Source organism: Scatophagus argus, chromosome 11 (assembly GCF_020382885.2).
Source record: "Scatophagus argus isolate fScaArg1 chromosome 11, fScaArg1.pri, whole genome shotgun sequence".
NCBI lineage: Eukaryota > Metazoa > Chordata > Actinopteri > Scatophagidae > Scatophagus > Scatophagus argus.
In genome coordinates this window covers 23,695,648-23,715,281 of record NC_058503.1, presented here as the reverse complement: position 1 = coordinate 23,715,281, position 19,634 = coordinate 23,695,648, and the positions used below count along the sequence as shown (strand labels likewise).

General features: G+C 47.5%; 2 protein-coding genes across 2 annotated transcripts; both read right to left on the bottom strand.

Annotated features, from left to right (window-relative positions):
• Nucleotides 1–1,148: 1,148 nt before the first annotated feature.
• LOC124066904 (MAGUK p55 subfamily member 4-like) lies at nt 1,149–12,856 on the bottom strand. Its single transcript, XM_046403751.1, has 19 exons — nt 12,835–12,856; nt 12,387–12,508; nt 12,225–12,302; nt 11,425–11,508; nt 11,215–11,346; nt 8,227–8,308; nt 8,025–8,110; nt 7,754–7,828; nt 7,105–7,301; nt 6,633–6,691; nt 6,197–6,214; nt 5,971–6,114; nt 4,883–4,921; nt 4,616–4,783; nt 3,522–3,602; nt 3,117–3,210; nt 2,872–2,980; nt 2,406–2,540; nt 1,149–1,781 (listed from the first exon to the last, which is right to left on the bottom strand). Exons 1-19 carry the CDS (start codon nt 12,854–12,856, stop codon nt 1,596–1,598), a joined length of 1,911 nt encoding a protein of 636 aa, XP_046259707.1. The 3' UTR covers nt 1,149–1,595.
• Nucleotides 12,857–16,132: 3,276 nt separating this feature from the next.
• On the bottom strand, nt 16,133–17,071 carry LOC124066902 (olfactory receptor 6N1-like). Its single transcript, XM_046403750.1, has one exon. The coding sequence runs from the start codon at nt 17,069–17,071 to the stop codon at nt 16,133–16,135; it is 939 nt and encodes a 312-aa protein (XP_046259706.1).
• Nucleotides 17,072–19,634: the final 2,563 nt, after the last annotated feature.

Genomic DNA, 19,634 nt, shown 5'->3' with positions numbered 1-19,634 from the left:
GTACTTTAGTACTTTAGTTACCACTGAGCTCTGATCTCATGCTGTGTGTGTGTGTGTGTGTGTGTGTGAGGTCAAAGGTAAAACCTTCAGAAAGCAGGTCAACACACTGAATCCTATTAGAGCAACAACAACAACACACACACACACACACACACTGTAAAAACGTTGTGTGATTCTTTAATTTAATTCTCATCACACACACTCATCTCCTTTCTTATTGTGGTTATGAAATATTTTACACGTCTCTTTTATTGAATTTCTCCTCCCCCTGAAAAGGGAGACATCAACACGTCACACAGGATGGGAGTGTCCCCTCTGTCCTCTCTGTCCCCTCTGTCCCACTGACCGCCTCTCACTGCTGCCTGAAGACCAGACTCTAATCCTGTGCTGCTAAATCTGCTGAGCTGCATCTGTCCTGCACAGGATTAGCCTGTCCAGCCCAGGGAGGAGGAGGACGGACGGCAAGAAGACACCTGCACCCACACGAGTCCGTCAACATCTTTATTAGCACAAATATGAACAAATATGTTCACTCTCATTCATATAAAACAAGCATGTGAAGATCAGTGTGTGTGTGTATGTGTGTGTGTGTGTGTGTGTGTGTGTTTGTGTGTGTCGAAGTGGAATTTCAGCTTCAACAGCTGCTCAGATTTTAGTGTTCGGTTGTTTGTCTGCCACTCAGAGTGAGTTTGAGCAAACGTTCTGCAACATTTCTGCATTAAAATGTGTGGAAACGATGACACGTTGTTGCACTTCCTGTCGCTGTAACTTCCAGCAGAGTCAGAGGCAGGAAGGAAGTCACGACTACACGTTATGTGAATAAAACTTTAAAAGTGCACCCCATCTGCCAGAGCCATCCTCAGCACTCCCATGATCCATCACCCCATCCCATCACCAAACTGTCTGTTTTGCTTTGATTGACTGACCCCTTGTGGCAGAAAAGTGAAACTGATGACTTTTACTGTCCATCTTTTTGTCTCCATTTATTGTTGGAGCGGCTGTCTGTTCAGGCGGAACTAATGGTTTGTTTTATATATTGTCATTTTCATTTTAATGGCACTGATAACTATGGTTAGAGCCAGACCTGCAGGACTTCCTGAGCAAAGTGCTGAATGAAATGAAGTGAAGACCTTGCAGGAGCAGAGCCAGTCGACCAGCTGGATTCATCTGCTTACAGAATGTAAATACATTCGGTGCATCTTACAAACCAAACCATAAAACGTATCAAGACAAGGTTTGATTTCATGAAAATCCAAGGACTGCGACTTTAAAGTGCAGATCTGAACAGAAAACGCTGAGTCAGCATGAGACCAAAGGAAAGGTTTGATCAGCTGCTTGTCAGTGCCGGTTCTTTAAGCCTTGGATTTGGTATTTAAGCTAAATAGGTTTTAGTTACTGAGCCTGTCGTTCTGCCAACAGCGACAGTAAATAAAAGCTGCTGTGATTGGTTTAACTCAGTCAGTGAGCTGAAACTCTTCCTCCACAGTCGCTGTGTATTTGTAAACTACAGCTGAACATACGCAGGACTTGTCTGTCCTCTCTCTGTTCCTTCTGCTCAGCGTCCTCCCCCTCCTCCCCCTCCTCCCCCTCGTCCTTTACTCCTGCATGCGGCTCCAGCTGACGGGTATCCACTGTGGTTCGTCCTGAGCCTCCTGGATGATGGAGCAGAGCTGCATGCAGGCGTCCTGCAGGTCGTCGTTCACCAGCACTCGATCAAAAAAGTGTTTGTACTTCGCCTCCATCAGCCGGGACGCCTCCTCCAGCTCCACAAAGTCGTCCTCCTGCAGGAGAAACGTGAGGCCGAAGCTTTCACCCTGAGCGTATGCATGCAGTCTCTTCCTGCTTCCCTTCTGTCTGAGTCTTGCTGCACTTGTGCTGTTATGTGATACTTGTTGAACTGATGTGTGAACTGCTTCGATATGTTCAAAACTTCCAAGCAGTTCGGTGAGTTTACTGTACATAACGACTAAAAGCTGAAGTCAGTGTGGCACATTTGACATTATTGTGTGGTTATGAGCCCACTTTGATGAGTTGTGTTGGGTTTCAGTACTTATATACTTTGTGTGTGCTGGCTGGCTCACTATGACCACCAGCATCTCCATGCAGTCAGTGAAATGTTGGTCAAACACACATAAGAACATGAGAAAATCCCATCTCCTGTTGCTGCCCTCTGGTGGTCTTGTTGTGTATTACAACACTTCACCTCAATGTGGCGTCTCCTGATCAGTTTGCTGCTGTGATTGGTTTAACTCAGTCAGTGAGCTGAAACTCTTCCTCCACAGTCGCTGTGTATTTGTAAACTACAGCTACAGGGATTAAAAATCACACCCTGAAGGTTTTCTAAATACTCTGGTGTACTGTCGGACCTTGATCCTGCATAGCTTTAACAGCGTCGGTGCTCTTACTGTGAAAGGTCTGTTGACTGTGTAGTTGGTGATGATTCGGGCGTCTCTCCGTGTTTGTCTCAGCCTCTCTGGACTGGGGGCTTTGATGAAGATCACGTAGGGCTTCAGTTTCCCTGTCCGCAGGGTCTGGATGCTCTGACAATTAAAGCAACAGGATTACTGGATTAATCCACGGCTAAAAATAGTCTCCAACAAAAGCACTTTTACTACTAGAAGAGTTTCCACAGCCAGTCGGGTTTGTGCTCGCCGTGCACAGGGTGAACGCTCTTCCCTCTGGGCTTTTATTTTGATATGTTTGCTTTTACTTGGGTGTCACCTGACTGCCTCTCTTCATTCATCACACGCAGAAGGAAAAATGAAGACTCGCTGTTCCGTGAACTTCCTTTGCTCCTTTTATTGATTTGCCAGAAAAGGAAAACCGTCCCTGGTTTGTGTTCGTGACAACTGACGTCTGGACGAAACTCACATGTGGTTCAACATCGATGATGCACATGCGTCCTCGTCTGAGCACCTCATCAATGGCATCAGTGCTGGTCCCGAACAGGTGGCCCTTATGCTCCCCATACTCCACAAACCTGAACACACATGGACACACAAGGCTGCAAATACATCATCATCATCATCGTCATCATCATCATCAATCTGATGAAGGACATGAATAAAAGAACCACAGAGATGATTAATATGGTCACAGTTACAGTCTGAGCCCACCTGTGGTTACACACCATGTACTCAAACAGCTCTTTGGTGACAAAGTGGTACTCTCTTCCTGTCTGCTCCCCTCCTCTGATTGGACGAGTGGTGTCTGGAGGAACAGGGTGACAGCCAATGAGAACCAACATGTAATCATTCACTGATCACGTGAAGGTTAAATCAGATTCCTCATGCTGGATGTTAAACTTCTTGATATTTTATCAAATGAAAACACGAGGTGATCAAGGAATACATGAGACACAGTTCCACTTCCTGTGCAGACAGGAAGTCCCCCCCAAAAAAGTATTATGATCAGTGTGTTATGTAAATATGTTTCTTGTTGCTCCAACACTCAACGTAAAGCACAAATGTACTCTGAAGCGACGTGGAGGTGCTTCAGACGAGCGTGTGGAGGTCACATACGAGGTACGGGTCCCTGGAAGGTCGAAGGGTTCAGTTTGATGAGCCTTTTCCTCAGTTCATTAACTCCGACTCCTGAAGCGCCTGACCAAAAGGGAAAACAAACTCAGGTGAGAAAATCCCATCATGCACCATGGCTCAGTCAGTAGCTCAGGTTTCAAGACCTTCAGAGGGTGTTTGTGCAGAGCTTGTGGGGTTGGTTTGAATCAGTAGCCTGACTAGAACAGTGCAGTTCTGTTCAAGAGAAATGAGCTCCTTGTAAAACTTGTACAGAGTACAATAAATGCAAAATAAAGTAAAGATATCATTATCGGGCAGTCGTGGATCAGCGGTTAGGGTGTCGGACCCGTAACCGGTGGATCGCTGGTTCGATTCCCCGTACCGGTGTCCATGGCTGAGGTACCCTTGAGCAAGGTACCTAACCCCCACTGCTCCCCGGGCGCTGCACGCGGTCGCCCACTGCCCCGGGTTTGCTGTGTGTGTGTGCACGTCACTTGGGTGGGTTAAATGCAGAGAACAAATTTCGTTGGAGTGAGTTCCCTCCAATGACAAAATATGTCACTTTACTTTACTTTACTTTACTTAGAAGAGCTTAAAAAATACTTTGATTGTCCTGAAGTTCAGCAGTCAGTTGCAGCATCTGTTCAACAGTTCAATCTTAGCCTCGTGCTAACGTCACTGTTTAGTTTAGCTTTATGGCCACTGAATGAAAACAGGCTGCAGCTCACAAACTGGTTCACATGTGCAGATCGGATGCTACTGAGCGTTTACAGCCACTAACTGCAGCTGCGGCTCTTGTTTAGCTAACTGAACCGACACGCAAAGCTAACGTTAGCATGCTAATACCTGACCTGATCGGAGTGAGAGGTGACGTGGAGGCAACACGTTCGAGCTGAACTTTGATAAAATGCTGTTTAATACTGATTCAGTCTGAAAGATTTTGATTTAAATTTCACTGAAACAACACAACACAGCATTTTAAACCGAATGAATTCTCTCAAACACACACATTTCTCCATGCTTGCAGAGAGAAATAAACAAATACCAACATTTATACACCGAGTGAGGGATTTCAGAGCCCAACATTCCCCTCTCACCGACGAGGATGATGAGGCGGTGGTTCTCCTGCGGGGGGCGCTGGTACAAAGCCACCTCCTCGTAGGGGGTGGACAGACTGTTGCTGCTGGGAGAGCAGGAGGTGCAGGACTGTCGTCTCCTCCTGTAGGACGTCCTCCTCCACAGACGGAAACTTCGACGGAAACCAGCTGAGAGCGAACGGCACATTTGATTGACTCGTAACGCCTTCAGTTCTTCTTCTGCTCCTTCAGGAATATCTGTGTGTGGGAATGAGTGGGTGAACTTACCCAGGTAGATCCCATCAGTGATATCAGAGTCAGCCTCATCTGCAGGAAGAACACATTCAAGCTCTCACTTCACACTGAGGTACACTCAGTTGAGCTTTTCATTATTCACACAAAGTAAACGGTTAAAACACGTCCAGCCATTGCTGTGCACAATTCAATATGTCCAATAAAAACCTGATCCAAGGAATAAATACACACTATGTGTATTCTCTTTTCATTTATGTAAATGGCATTATTTGTGTAAAACAACTGGACCTTTTATATTCAACGCATAAAGTGTTTTTCATGGTGACATACGTTTTTAAGCCCACATCAGATGATGAGACATTTTAAATTCGTCCAGCAGGGGGCAGCACAGACCAAAGAGACTTTTTCCCTCTAAACTTCCCACATGGCTTCATTTAATTAAATGACCCAAAATTTCACTGAAGTCCAGAATATGAACAGAACAGATTCTTCTTTCATTAGTCATGTGAGGTTTGTCTGGTGACCCTCTGCAGGGCCCCGACCCCTCGGGTTTGTCTGGGGACCCTCTGCAGGGCCCCGACCCCTCGGGTTTCTCTGGTGACCCTCTGCAGGGCCCCGACCCCTCGGGTTTGTCTGGGGACCCTCTGGAGGGCCCCGACCCCTCGGGTTTGTCTGGTGACCCTCTGGAGGGCCCCGACCCCTCGGGTTTCTCTGGTGACCCTCTGCAGGGCCCCGACCCCTCGGGTTTCTCTGGTGACCCTCTGCAGGGCCCCGACCCCTCGGGTTTCTCTGGTGACCCTCTGGAGGGCCCCGACCCCTCGGGTTTGTCTGGTGACCCTCTGCAGGGCCCCGACCCCTCGGGTTTCTCTGGTGACCCTCTGCAGGGCCCCGACCCCTCGGGTTTCTCTGGTGACCCTCTGCAGGGCCCCGACCCCTCGGGTTTGTCTGGGGACCCTCTGCAGGGCCCCGACCCCTCGGGTTTCTCTGGTGACCCTCTGGAGGGCCCCGACCCCTCGGGTTTCTCTGGTGACCCTCTGCAGGGCCCCGACCCCTCGGGTTTCTGTGTGTGTGATGTACGATCAGCAGTGATGAAAACTGAAGCCATCAGTCTGAAGACGTACCAAAGTGTACTTCTTCCGGCTCTGGAGGAAGCACAAACACAGAAGTCACTTCCAGAGAAATGATGGATGATGATGATGAGGAGTGTGTTGGACGTGTTTTACCTGTCACGAAGCGTTTGTCCTCAGCATGTATCTGATCGCCCTCTGGAGCAGATAAAAAAGGTTTTAGTTTAAACGGCATACGAAGCAGCTGGACACAACGAGCAGACCTGAGCGCGACACCCACCGTTATCAGCCAGGACCCCTGAGGACAGCAGGTTCACACAGAGAGAAGAAACACTCGTTAAAATCACAGCAGGAGGTTTGTATACAGACTAACAGCGCCCCCTGCAGGCACATGACTGAAACTACAGAAACAGTGAGGCTGAGGACAAAGATTTTAAAGTGTGGAACACAACTTTCCTTTCAGGATGATTATTTCATCACAGAAAGTCTTACGATAATCTTCACTCAATAAACTTCAGTATCACTAACAATGTGTTCCACTTCCTGATGCATGTTAAAACAACATTCATTCACACGATTACAGCAGTGGTCATATGGACCAGTCCAAGACAGACTTGGACCGTATTAGAGAGCTGGACACAGATTGATCACTGAATCATTCAGCTGCTCCACATTGAAGTTCATTCAGGTTAGAGAAGATGGAGATGAGTCCTCACAGGGTCTGATGCAGGTATGAACCTGTAATGGCTGACACCACCACTGTTCCCTCTGTTTACTGCAGAGACAAGACACACAGGAAGACGACAAAATAAAACACCTCAGCTGCAGCTACAAGCAACTCGTTTTCATCAGAGTGAAGAACCAGAAACGCCGCAAAGGGACGTTTAGCTGCTTCAGATGCTGTGACGTTGACCTAATAAATAAATCAGTAACCTGTCAGGTACTTTGACGAAAAGAAGTTTCAGTTTTGTTTCTGGGAAAAATACCAGAAATCTGCTGATTCTTTTATTTGTCATGAAACAGAAAAATCATTCAGTTAATCCAGAAAATAGTTTGTAGGTTAATAATAGTCGAAAATGAAAATAATAGTTAGTTTTCAGAGGAAGCTTAATGTCATCTGCAGTACTGAAGTCAGCAGGTCTGACTGGATGTTCACATGGACTGAAAGGTCGAAGCTGGAGGCGTCACCTCTTCAGCCTGCTGGCAGAGGGGATCAGACCGGCACAGGAAACAGCACACGGCAGCTTCCTGGCCTGCCACCACTGTCCGTCCGACTGGTCCACCACCTCCAGCAGGTCTCCTCTGCTGAACGCCACCCCTGCATCGGGACAGGGGATGGAGGAGTCCTGCAGGGGGCAGTAGTCCACCATCGCCCTCATGTACACCTGACAGACAGAGATCAGGGTGTCAGAGAGCATCTAGAGATCAGCTACTTCATCTCCGCTCACTTCAGGTCGGTTCAATACGACTTCGTCCACACCTCCACCCGACACACACACAACAGATATAAACACAAAGCTACAACAGCAGTGAAGGACTCAAGTACACTTACTCAAGTACTGCACTTTAGTACAGTTTTGAGGTAGTCGATCGCTGAAGTTTATTATCACTTAATTGTAAGTTGTTTTGTTGTTATGTTTTAATGTTAAATAGATGCTTTTGCGTGATTGGCCAGTTTAACTTTGTATCTTTTGAGATGCAGTTAAAGACCTCTGAAGAATTTGGCGGGTTTCAACTCCCTTTATGTTACTCAGAAAGATAACCGCTTTGTATTTACAGCAAGGTGCATTTATTTGTGATGTCTCCCTTCCTTCTGAGGCAGGTTGGTGTTTCTCACCGACTTCAGGTTGCTGCTGCCGCTCGGAGCTGCGTTTGGAATCACTTTGAACAGGATTGTTCCCTGAGAATTGATCTGACAGGAACAAAAACACACGTATGAATGGCTGCCGTAAATCCAACAGTTCGCAGTTTCTTATTCTGTAACGTTGTTCAAACTGTTTGGGTTTGGCTCCAAGTCACTTGAAAATTGACTTATTTCATCTTCCACATCATTCAGTCCTCTTATGAGGTTTTTAGCTTTTAAGTTGTTTCTCTCTCAGGTGACCCACCAGTATCTGGATGACCTGTTCTGGATCCAGACCCACCACAGGGCTCCCATTCACCTCCACTAACAGATCCCCAGGGTGGAGGAGTCCTGCCACACACACACACACACACACACACACACAGGTCAGGTTGATGTCTGGTCTTACGTCTTGTATCGTGTAACGTCTTCACACATCTCTCTTGCTAACACTGCAGTTTGCTCACCGCTGCGGTCAGCCAGGCCTCCATGAATCACCCTGGCGATGTAGATGTCTCCCGTCTCCTCGTCCCTCCTGATAGTCGCCCCCTGACAAACAGACAGACTCCCAGTTTAACAGCCTCCAGTGGCTTCAGTAAGCACCAGAGGGCAGTAAAAACTCTGAAGACACACATGGAGGACGGGAGGACGCTGATGATGAGCGTCTTTGAAGAGCTGGTAACACCAAACATCTGGTTATGAACAGTCTTCATACAACGTTTTACGTTCTGTCACACCTGTCGCGCTTCCCAACACCTGGAAACACACACTGCTGTGGAAAATCAGAGGAGCGTCGTCGCCTAACTTCCTTCACTCTGTCACTGCTGTCCCATTGGTTTGTGCATCAAAGCACAACCTGAATGTAATCATTCTATCCAACTGAAGCTAGCTGATGATGATAAACCTAAGGAATGAAAAGAGACGAAGATGATGTCACAACTTTAAGCGAGGTCTTGGATGTGAAACGTGATTTCTCTGTACCTTTAAATATTTCACTTTTTCCAGTTGGTGTGATGAATTCAGAGATGAAAGAACAACTGATATCAGTCTGCTTCTGGTATACGATAAAACGTACAACTTTGTTCCTTAAACTCCAAATGCTGATGTCGATCTATCAACCGGTCAGCGTTTTTCAATCTGAGATCTGCTTCTTAGATTGAAAAAGTTAAAGAACTAAGAGTGTTTTAGTCACAGTTTGTTGTCAGTGTCGGAGCCGACGAGGAGAGGAATCTGGTCTACTTATTCTTTTTCTTCTTGGTTGTCAAGCATCCTGTGCTGTTACAGTCTTGTTGGTCCTCCAGAGGAGCTCTAGAAACCGATCCATTGATCCTCACCTGTCTGTTGTCACCACAGCCTCTTGGCCTGTGAGTGGCTCCAAAGCTCACCACAGTCCTTTTAGAGCCTCCGTTCATTCCTTTGGGACACCTGGACGTGGCCAAGTCGGCGGCACACGAGCTGACAGAAGAGGAGGACGAGCAAGAAGAAGAAGAAGACGAGGAGGATGACAGGTGGCGTGGGTAGGGCGTGGGAGGTTTGGGGATCACTTTTGGAGAGCTGGATGAGACCCGTGCAGGAGGTGGTGGAGGAAGGTGTGGTTTGGGCCTGCGTGGAGGTGATGACTCGGTGTGTTTGCTGGCCATGATGAGCCCCTGCAGCTTGTCGACCACCTCATCCAGGAGGTCGAGCGCCTGGGCGTTCTCTTCCACGCTGTCTGTGATCATCTCGGTCGCTGCCACCATCTTCTGGCCAAGATGGCGAACGTCCTGAGTCCTGTCCTCGATACTGCTGGCCACCGTCTGAACATTGGATCTGAGCCCCTCCACGCTGCTCTGTTTGGTGAGCTCAGGAGGTGGAGGATGTTGTGTCTGATGAGGAGCAGTAGAGCAGTGGATCATCAAGGGACGATTCAGAAGCTCATCTCGGCATTTGTCATGAGATCCAGGTTCATGTCTCCTGTCAGGGTTGGGCAGAGTGTTAACCCCCTGCTGCCGGGCGAAGCGATGAGTCCCAGGACTAGAAGGTGCTGTGTGGGCTCTAAGAGGGCTCATCCCAGTACAAGAGAGGGTTCTGCCGGGTGTAGGAACTTTCCTGGAGTGTCCCCCCGTAGCCCCCTTTCTGTACAGTGCAGGGGAGTTGGGGAGGCTCAGACTGTAGACTGCTGGGACTGGAGGAGGAGGATACGCATAGTCATCAGTGCACCCAGAAGCAGCGTCTCCCCCACTGGGTTTGACTTTCTCTGAAAATGAGCCTCCATGTAGGGATGAAGACAAGAAAAAACGTCAACATTAGTGCCAACAGAGAGGCGAAGTAGATGTTGTGCAGTACATGTTGAAAAAGACGAATGAAGACAAGGAAGCGACAGATGTTTTTAGAGATGGCGACAATGATGATGTAATTGAGAGTTTAAAGATGGATGAACTGGCAGATGAGCTGGTTGTCACCACAGGGTAAAAGCAGAAAATGATGAATGAATGAATGAATGAGTATTAGTGAACATACCGGGCCTGTATTTATCAAGCATCCCTGAGCAGGAAAACAACCGGCTGTGAAAGCGTTTAATGCTTATTGAACCCGGATGAATACAAGCCCTGCTGGATGAACTGATTCTTTACATTTCTTCACTTTGAATGTCCTGACTGGACAAAGAATGACTTAATGCAAAAATGGACAGATGGCTCCATGGGGTGACCTTCGTCTCGTCTTCCTCCTCTTACCATTGCAGGGGGTGGGACTAAACACAGAGGGAGCTGACTGGTTGAGCCCTTTTTTCCAAAGTTTTGCAGTTTGCGGACACAAACGGGAGTTTCCTGTTGACTCATAGTAGGGGATAAAGGGACGTGACCGCCCTCCTCTGGCGAGGGCCATCGGCCTTGCTTCACTTTCCGTTGCCCTGAGCTCTTCCCCCAGCAGCGCCCTCCTCGCCGGGATGAGGCGCTCCAACGTGAGCCGACGAAGGCTGCTCCAACGACTACGAAAGACTCGTCCTCCGTCTCCTATAATTCCTCTGTTCTCTTCGTCATTCTTGATGAACAAAAGATAAGAAACTGAATCTTAATAGTTTAAAGAGGAATATCCTTCTTTTAAAACCAAGATCTGCAAAGCAGCAATATATGAAGGATAAGTTACTAACTTAATGCCCAAAGGGATTCTGTCTGGTTGTGACATTGAGATACAACATGGGAAAGGAAATGAACTTCCCAAAATGTGGAACTGAACCTTTAAGGTGAGGTTAAGGTTTCAGTGATGAGTTCATGACGAGTTCAGTTTGCCAAGTCAAGTCTTTCCCAAACATCAACCCAAGTGTTGTGAGCTCCCAAACGTTCACGTGAAAACGTTCTTCCTCCACAGGAATAAAGAGGAGCCATGAAACGATAAAAGACGTTTTCAGGTTCCACCACTCAGATGAAGAGTTGGGAGCACAAAGTACACTGAAAAATGTGATGAAGATGTCTCACCAGCGGCTGGTTGTTCTTCACCAGACAAACAATCCTCATGGCCTCCTCGTCCTCAGGCACCTCATCAGGCAGAGGAGGTAAATCAGGCCCGTAGTCTGCCTGAGCTACGCTGTCGTGGGATGACAGGAGGGCCTGAGAGACAGACAGGTACAGGTGTTAGGACAAAGCACTGAGACGAGTCCTGTCAGAGCTCTGAATTAGTCTGCACACCTGGATGTGTGGTGAGCTGAGGAGGCTGTGGAGCTCTCGGGCCTCAGCTGAGGGATGCTGGATCTTCTGTATTGCAGTCATGATCTGATGGATGGACAGACAGACAGACACTCTGACAGAGAGACAGATACAGGACAGGAAAACAGATGCTAACCAATAAGAAGACAGCAGATACCAGATTTAGACCTTGAGGCCTTTTGTTTTCTGAGACAGTCCTTACTGATCTGATCTGCTGCACTGAACTGCAGGTCGCTCTTCAAGTTAGCTGGTCAGCTAGCAGTTAGCCGACACTCGCTAGCCACAGTAACATCAACCTGGAAAGGACTGTTACGCCTTTATTTTCTAATGTCTCACATTGTTATCCTTCTACCTCCATGTGTGCACTAGTACATACTGTACATGTACATGTTAGTACAAAAAATGCATTTCAAAGTAAATGACAAATTACAAAATATAACACTGTATATTAGTTACATTTATAATGTAGCTACGCTGTAGGCTGTAATCTAAATCAAAATTAACCTCCAGTTTTTGCAGCTGGTAAAGCAACAGTGCTGACCCACTGTATTCATATTTATAACACAAATGCAAAATTCAAATACTTTGCAGCAAAATGTCAACATTTGGACTAAATGGATCAGTAACATTTCTAAACATGTATTTAGATTGATTTTAGATGTTTATTTACTCTTAAATGCACTGCTGCATTGGCTTCACGTCTCAGACTCAGAGACCATGTCCATGTGTCCATGCTTTACTCTTTATGTCACTAGTGTGTGTGTGTGTGTGTGTGTGTGAACCTCATGTGAGAGTCCAGAAGCATAAGGCACAATGGGGCCAGGTGTCACCCTCTGGAACTGCAGCAGGCGCTCATAAATCTGAAGAGACAAAACAGGAAATGATGTCATTGCTCCACCTGTGGCGTGCGGCGTGTGTTTTAGCGCAGGCATGTTGGGTTGTACCTTCAGCAGAGCCCGCAGCCACGGCGCGCTCAGCAGTTCATGCAGAAGCTGAGCTCCGCTGACGTTTCTGTGGACAGCTTGACCAACGTCCTCCACCACACTGGACAGCACCGCACTGACAGCTGCACACACACACACACACACACACACAAGAGCATGATGATCTGATGAGATTGTCACCAGGCCTTCCTCCACCGCTGCTTTTCGTCCTGATAGACTCAGGAGGCAGACGTGTTTGGGTCACACAGGATTAACTGAGGAGTCCTGACCCCGCAGAGCCACACTGATGTCATCTGAATTAGGTTTTAGACAAGATTAAACTGCTATCAGGCCCAGGTCTGCATTTAGACTCCAGTTCAGGGTCTGGACTTATAAGACAGTGAATGGAGGTCAGGTGCATGAGGTTCTAAAGGCCATGCAGGTGTGTGTGTGTGTGTGTGTTTCTCACCATCTTCCATGGCTTGTCTCATGGTGGCTGTCCAGACTCTAAGAAGAGAACAGGCTGAAAACAGATGGAAAGCAGCTGTTAGTGTGTGTGGAAGGTTCAGAATCAGGACTGTGGGGGTTATTTTATCCATCTAATTAATTATGTTTTAATTTTCTTTATTTATCAGCTTATTTCTGTACTTGTGCTGTCAGGTCGGTCCATCCACCTTCACTAACGTGGAGTTTTGGTTCATGATGTCAGAGCTGCATTATGCTTCAAGCGGAAAACATTCAAAATGGAAGTGAAGGCTGAAAACTATCGTTTGGAAGCTGATGTGTTGAACTTTATCACACAGCTTCCTGTTTTCACATCCAGCAGCTACAACATGATGGTTCACCTGGTGAATCTCAGTCCAACATTCGCTCTCACTTTGCTGTTTGTGTTCTCCACCTCCTGAGGGAAACATCTGAGCTTTCAGTGCTGAATGAGGCACTCTGTCCACCAGAGTCCGAGACTCCACCAGACAGGAAACGTCCCTCACAGCCAAATCTAGGAGCTAGAAGAGGCTAACGAGCTCCGTGTATCTGTCACTTCTTCCATCACTGCCTCTGTGACTGTGACTGTGACATTTTATAAAACTGTCACATTACAGCAGCACGGAGAAACAAACACAGAGAAGTGGAGGTTCTCAGGTGTTACTGCTTCCTGTTACGGCAGCAGGCTACTGAATGTGGGCTAATTTGTGGTTACGTCTCTTCTTTAGCTTCTAATCTTGGCTCGGCCTTCGTGTCCTCTTATGCTGTCCAGGAAGAGCTTCAATTAAAGCAAGCGAAGGTCAGCGAAAGTCATCCAATCACATCACGCAGCCTTTTTCCCACAAAATACTACAAGCTCAAACTCCAGCCCTGTCTGTTGGGTTTGATAAATATGAAGATGTTTGTCGTATTCAAAACTAAATGTTTTATCTGCTGTTGTAATCGTGTTGGTGCAGGTGTAGGACGGGTGGACATGAAGCTGCACGGTCCAGAGTCCAGACACCTTTAACACCTCACTGGAGACCTGCCACACACCGGTCTGCTCCAGGACCTCCACCATCATCCCCAAAAAACCACAGCTGGACTCCATGACTCCAGACCTCTGTGGTCATGAAGTCTTCACTGACTCCCCCCTGAACTCTAACGCATTCAGCAGGTCTTTGGGGGTTCGCCATCCACTACACCAACGGCTGCACCTCCAACCATCAGCCTGTCAACTCCTGAAGACAACACCACCCACACTGGACTCGACCCTGGTGGAGGTGAGTGGACCTGAAGGGAGACACAGACCTTCTGGTGATCTGGAGCATCAGAAAACACTCAGAGACAGAGGAGACTCCATCCGCCCCCCCGTCTCCCCATGTGACACCAAGTCAACACTGTGGAGTCCTTCCTCCTCTGGGGCACCATCGTCACCAGGACCTCAAGTGAGAGCTGAGTGTCACCTCCATCACAGAGAAAACCCGGCAGAGGATGACCCTCCTCCACCTCAGAGTCATACTCTGCGTCCTCTTTTTACTGTCAGTTTTACATTACTTGTTTTCCTGATTAGCATTTAGCCTCGCAGAGCTGCTAGCAGCACAGACACACACAGCGACAGTCGAATGTGTAAGATGAGACCAACTCACGTCGTCGTCGTCGTCCTCCCGTCCAGTTTCCTCTGCGGTGATGTTTCAGTGTGTGGCCTCAGCGGTAAGCAGTGGTGACTGACACTGATGTGACTTTACTACCAAACCAAAGCAGACGCTAATCCTCTCTAACCCAACATAATCCACCAACCGCCAACCTCTCTCTCTCTCTCCAGCCTCCTCTTCCTTTTTTCTTTTCTTTCTCCTGGGATGTTTAAATTTGTCTTCTGTCCTCCTGTCTCTCACTGCTTCTGTCCTGTGGTGAGCTCTGTGTCTCCCTGTCATCTGTCCCTTCAGCCTGCCTCCTCATCCTGTCACGTTCCTGCTCTCTCACTCACTTTAAGTACTTTAACAGATCACAAAGCTTCTTAACTCTTTTCTGCTTTTAGCAACACACACACACACGCGCACACACACACACACATGCACAGCAGCAGCAGGCCACACAGTGTTAACACACAGTGACAGTAGCTGCAATGCATTAAATCCTACTGCAACATCTGGGCCTTCAAGAGGTCAGCCATCATCAATGTGTGTGTGTGTGTGTGTGTGTGTGTGTGTGTGTGTGTGTGTTGGGGGTTGTGGTCACTGGGTCATGTCCTCAGAGATTAACTCTGATCCTCCAGAAAGAGAAACAGAGAGGCCACAGAAACAGGAAGACGTAAGAAAACATGGCTGCCACATGAGGAACCGTGTTGTTCTCGCACACACACACACACACACACACACACACACACACCTGTCCACCTGTCACTGGTCTACCTGGCCTGTTTAAAAACTGCTCTGATAATGAAAGGCTAAAAGGTGTCCAGATCGTCAGTCCAGACCTGAGGACAGCAGCACTCTGACCTTTGAATCAGTCCTGCTTTGCTTCTGTTTCAGAGCTCTGCTGTACGCATGAACAAAGCTGATGAACACATGTTGTCTCAGCGCTGCTTTATTATCTTTATCTTTATCTTTATTGATAACATCATCTTTTAATGAGTCAGACTGGACTCTCCCATGAGAAACAGGCCTCGCTGTGCTGTACGTCAGCGTCGAAAGGCTACAACGAAAAGCTTCCAAAATAAAATGCACTTTTACTGTCACAATATTGTAATGTGAATGTAAAAAAACTGAGCTTGATTTCAGAATAAAAGACATGATTCTTTTTAGGATGGCAACATTTCTAGAATAACATCGACACATCCACAGGTGGAAAATAATAAAGAACATTTACATTTACAAGTTCTGTGCTTAAGTGCAAGTTTGAGGTACCTGACTTGATTACCTCCATTTTGTCCTACTTTTACCTCAAAGCATCTCAAGTCTTAAGTACAGTTTGCAGTTTATGTACCTTTACTCCAGGAAGGTTTTGATTACAGGAATTGTACTTTGTAGTACTGCAGTACTTTGACAGTGTGGGCAGTAAAGGATCTGAATACTTCACATCATCTAAGTGTTTTGGTACAGTGTTGTTTTGATGTATTTTTGTCATGTTTCTTCTGTCTTAAGTTAACAAACTCGGTTGTCATGTCATCAGTTTGTGTATGAATCACAGTGTTTGTAGGCCCACCGTGTACTCGACAGGAAGCTCCAGGCTCGTCGTTCTGTTTTAGATGGTAACTCGGTATCTCGTGTGGACATCGTGGACAGAGTGGACGCAGATGAAACGGATCATTTTTGTCTCACATGAACCAACACAAGTATTCTGCTGCGGATTTTTGTCAGTCTGAATCCATACAGTAAAGGATCCATGATGGGAGGAATAAGCAGAACAGCCATTGCAACAAAGTTTTGAAAACTTTGAGGTAAATCTTTGGAGGCAAACCGCATGTGCATTAAATCAGACACCACAGTGACAAAAAGAGTGAGTAAAGAGATCAAATTGGGCAAACACGTCTGCATGAACTTCGCCCTGTCTTCTCTGGACTTCAGGCAAGTTCGAACAAGATCAGCGTAGGTCCAGACAATAAACAGCCAGTGACAGATATAAATCGATAGTGTGGTGAAGGCAAATGCATTGTTTATAAGAGTGTCCATGTTGGGGCAAGCGAGCCCAACAATAATCCAGTTAACACAGAAGAGTCTCTGGATGTTTGCACTGCAGAACGTCAGTCTGTTTGTCAGCAGGATGTTGATGGAGAAAATGCAGAAAGGCGTCAACCAGGAGAAGACCACCAGCTCGGCGAGCCTCCTCTTCGTCATCACAGAGCGGTACTGCAGCGGCCGACAGATGGCCACGTGCCGGTCATAAGCCATAGCTGCAAGAACAGAAGTGCCACTGCACACGAAGGAGTACAGGACGAAGGCCTGACACAGACAGCCGCCGTACGAGATGACCTGAGACGGAGACAGGAGGTCGACCAGGAACTTCGGGTAGAAACCTGCCGTCCCATACAGTCCATTGATGCAGCAAACACACAATAAAACGTACATGGGCTCATGCAAGTTCTCATCTACGACGATGATGATGACGAGCGAGACATTAACAACGACAATCACGCAGTAACACAGTAAGGTGAGAGAGAAGACGGCCGCTCTGTGGTTCAGAGCCTCACTGAAGGCTGAAAGGGTAAAAACTGTCACCGTGGAAACATTGGACACATCATCCATCGTGTGTTTCAGGTTACATGTTAAGACGTTCCAGCTGGGAGGTTAGCAGGTGCTGCTGCTGTGTGCACTGCAGCCTGCAGTCTGAGCAGCCGCCCTGAAATCCACTTCCACACAGGGAATTCTCATCACGTGGACGTCTCTGTGTGACGACAACAGGACGTTCGTCCCCACAGCTTCTGAAGACACAAAAACATTCTCTGACATCCTGAGACAGAGATGTCAGCTCCAGCTGCCAATCAGCTGCTGAGCGGCCAAATCAACTTCCTGTTGTTTGTCACAGCACCAGCATGAACCTGCCTCTTTCAGCTCAGTCCTCCCAGTCCCACTCAAACCAGTCCACCGTGTCCCAGGCAAGCCAGTCCATTGTGTCCCACTATACCCAGTCCACTGTGTCTCACTCAAACCAGTCCACTCTGTCCTACTCAAACCAGTCCACTCTGTCCCACTATACCCAGTCCACTCTGTCCCACTATACCCAGTCCACTCTGTCCCACCATACCCAGTCCACTGTGTCTCACTCAAACCAGTCCACTCTGTCCTACTCAAACCAGTCCACTCTGTCCCACTATACCCAGTCCACTCTGTCCCACTCGAACCAATCCACTCTGTCCCACCATACCCAGTCCACTGTGTCTCACTCAAACCAGTCCATCATGTCTCACTCAAACCAGTCCACTGTGTCTCACTCAAACCAGTCCACCGTGTCCCACTCAAACCAGTCCATCATGTCTCACTCAAACCAGTCCACTCTGTCCCACTATACCCAGTCCACTCTGTCCCACTCGAACCAATCCACTCTGTCCCACCATACCCAGTCCACTGTGTCTCACTCAAACCAGTCCATCATGTCTCACTCAAACCAGTCCACTGTGTCTCACTCAAACCAGTCCACCGTGTCTCACTCAAACCAGTCCATCATGTCTCACTCAAACCAGTCCACTGTGTCTCACTCAAACCAGTCCACTGTGTCTCACTCAAACCAGTCCACTCTGTCCCACTATACCCAGGCCACTGTGTCCCACTCAAACCAGTACACCATGTCCCATTATAACCAGTCCTCCCAGCTTCTCTGTTGGTCAAATGAACTGTCAATTCCTGTTGTCTTGGTCTTATGTGACGTTACAAACATACACAACTTAAGTCATGTGATGTATGAGGCATATCTTATTTATGCGAGCTAACATCCTTATTTTAACCAATACATGATTTCTTCTGAAGCTTAGGGTCTCGGACCTGCTGCTGTACGGGACGGGTTGCTGCTTGACGCTGTGTCCCCATCAGTAGGACGACAGTTTGTCATTGCAGATCACAGCACAAATAAAAGAGTTTTTGATCCGACACTGTCGGGTTTAGTCCTGCCCAGTCGCCAGAACAAAATGTCACTGCACATTTCTGCAAACGTGAAGCCTGAGAAAGTTTTGTTTCATAACTACAGCTGCAGTTGCTGCTGTTCCACCCTCATTTGGTATGAAGTAACTTGTTTAGATGCCAGCAGCCCACAGCTGATGTAAGGATACTGTAATGAGTGTCATTAGTGTCCTGTGCTGCGAGCTGCCCTGTGTTGTCTCAGCAGGCCAGGCCTCGGGGGATGGGCCTCACTAAAGCCAGTGTGGAAACAGGTAATTAGGACTGAGCCTCAGGGGACGTCCTGCTGAGAAAACATCTCTGTGATCACAAACAAGTGTCCGAGTTCGGGATGTCCAGATTGGTCAGCCACTGACTGATACTGATGCAGTCAGGAGATTGGGATTGAAGCTTTCCAGTCACTGATACACTCCAACACACTGTACGACTCTTCATGTACAATGTGTGTACAAACACAGCAACATGCTCAGTCAACTGAAAGGAGTTCAAATGAAACCCGGTGAGGCGTCACGACAGAGCAACCCGAGTGCCTTCTGATGGTCTGACAAGTGACCATCTGCACCCAAACTTACAAACATTTATCATGTGTACGTCACTGCTGTACATCAGGTAGGACCGAGGCCTTAGCAGGGTCAGCTGAGCCACCCAGAATTCAACAGACGGGTTCTGACCGCCGCAGCGCTTCATCAAAATGGCCCAGAATGAAGGTGATGAAAACAACTTGGCTCAAGTCTCAACTGAAAAGATTATGTTTGACAAAATAATCTCAACTCAAGGGCCATTCAGTAACTCTGCTGGAGTTCTCAATTTATGGCTTAACCACAACAAACTGACTGCCTCCAGGTCTCAATGTCTCCCCCCGATACAGATTCACATGACCGACATTTCACACGTGGGTCATTAATGGAGGCCTTGACACGAGTTCAGACTGTGCACGTCACAACTTTCATTTTGAACACTACGTCATAAAATGTTCATCGTCCAACCACACCAGATGCTTTTAACATCTAAAACGCTTTATTGTTTTATTGTGGTGTTGCAGTTAACAAGAGATCAGAACAGAACAAAGCAGAACAAACAAGGCAGCCATCAAAAGTGTACAAAGTTACCAGATACAATCTAATGAAGAGAGCAGAGTTAGCATTTTCATTCAGAAACTAGAGGGGCACTTAGAGGGCGCAGACCCTGACCAGGACCA

Excerpts from the sequence above, each read along its gene's own strand:
- LOC124066904 (XM_046403751.1), bottom strand. The coding sequence starts at position 12,856 with ATGAGACAAGCCATGGAAGATG. Across the intron at positions 11,509-12,224 it reads CTTCTGGACTCTCACATGAG|ATCATGACTGCAATACAGAA; the intron begins GTTCACACACAC and ends TCCATCCATCAG. Across the intron at positions 11,347-11,424 it reads TCAGCTCACCACACATCCAG|GCCCTCCTGTCATCCCACGA; the intron begins GTGTGCAGACTA and ends TCTGTCTCTCAG.
- LOC124066902 (XM_046403750.1), bottom strand. The coding sequence starts at position 17,071 with ATGGATGATGTGTCCAATGTTTCCACGGTGACAGTTTTTACCCTTTCA.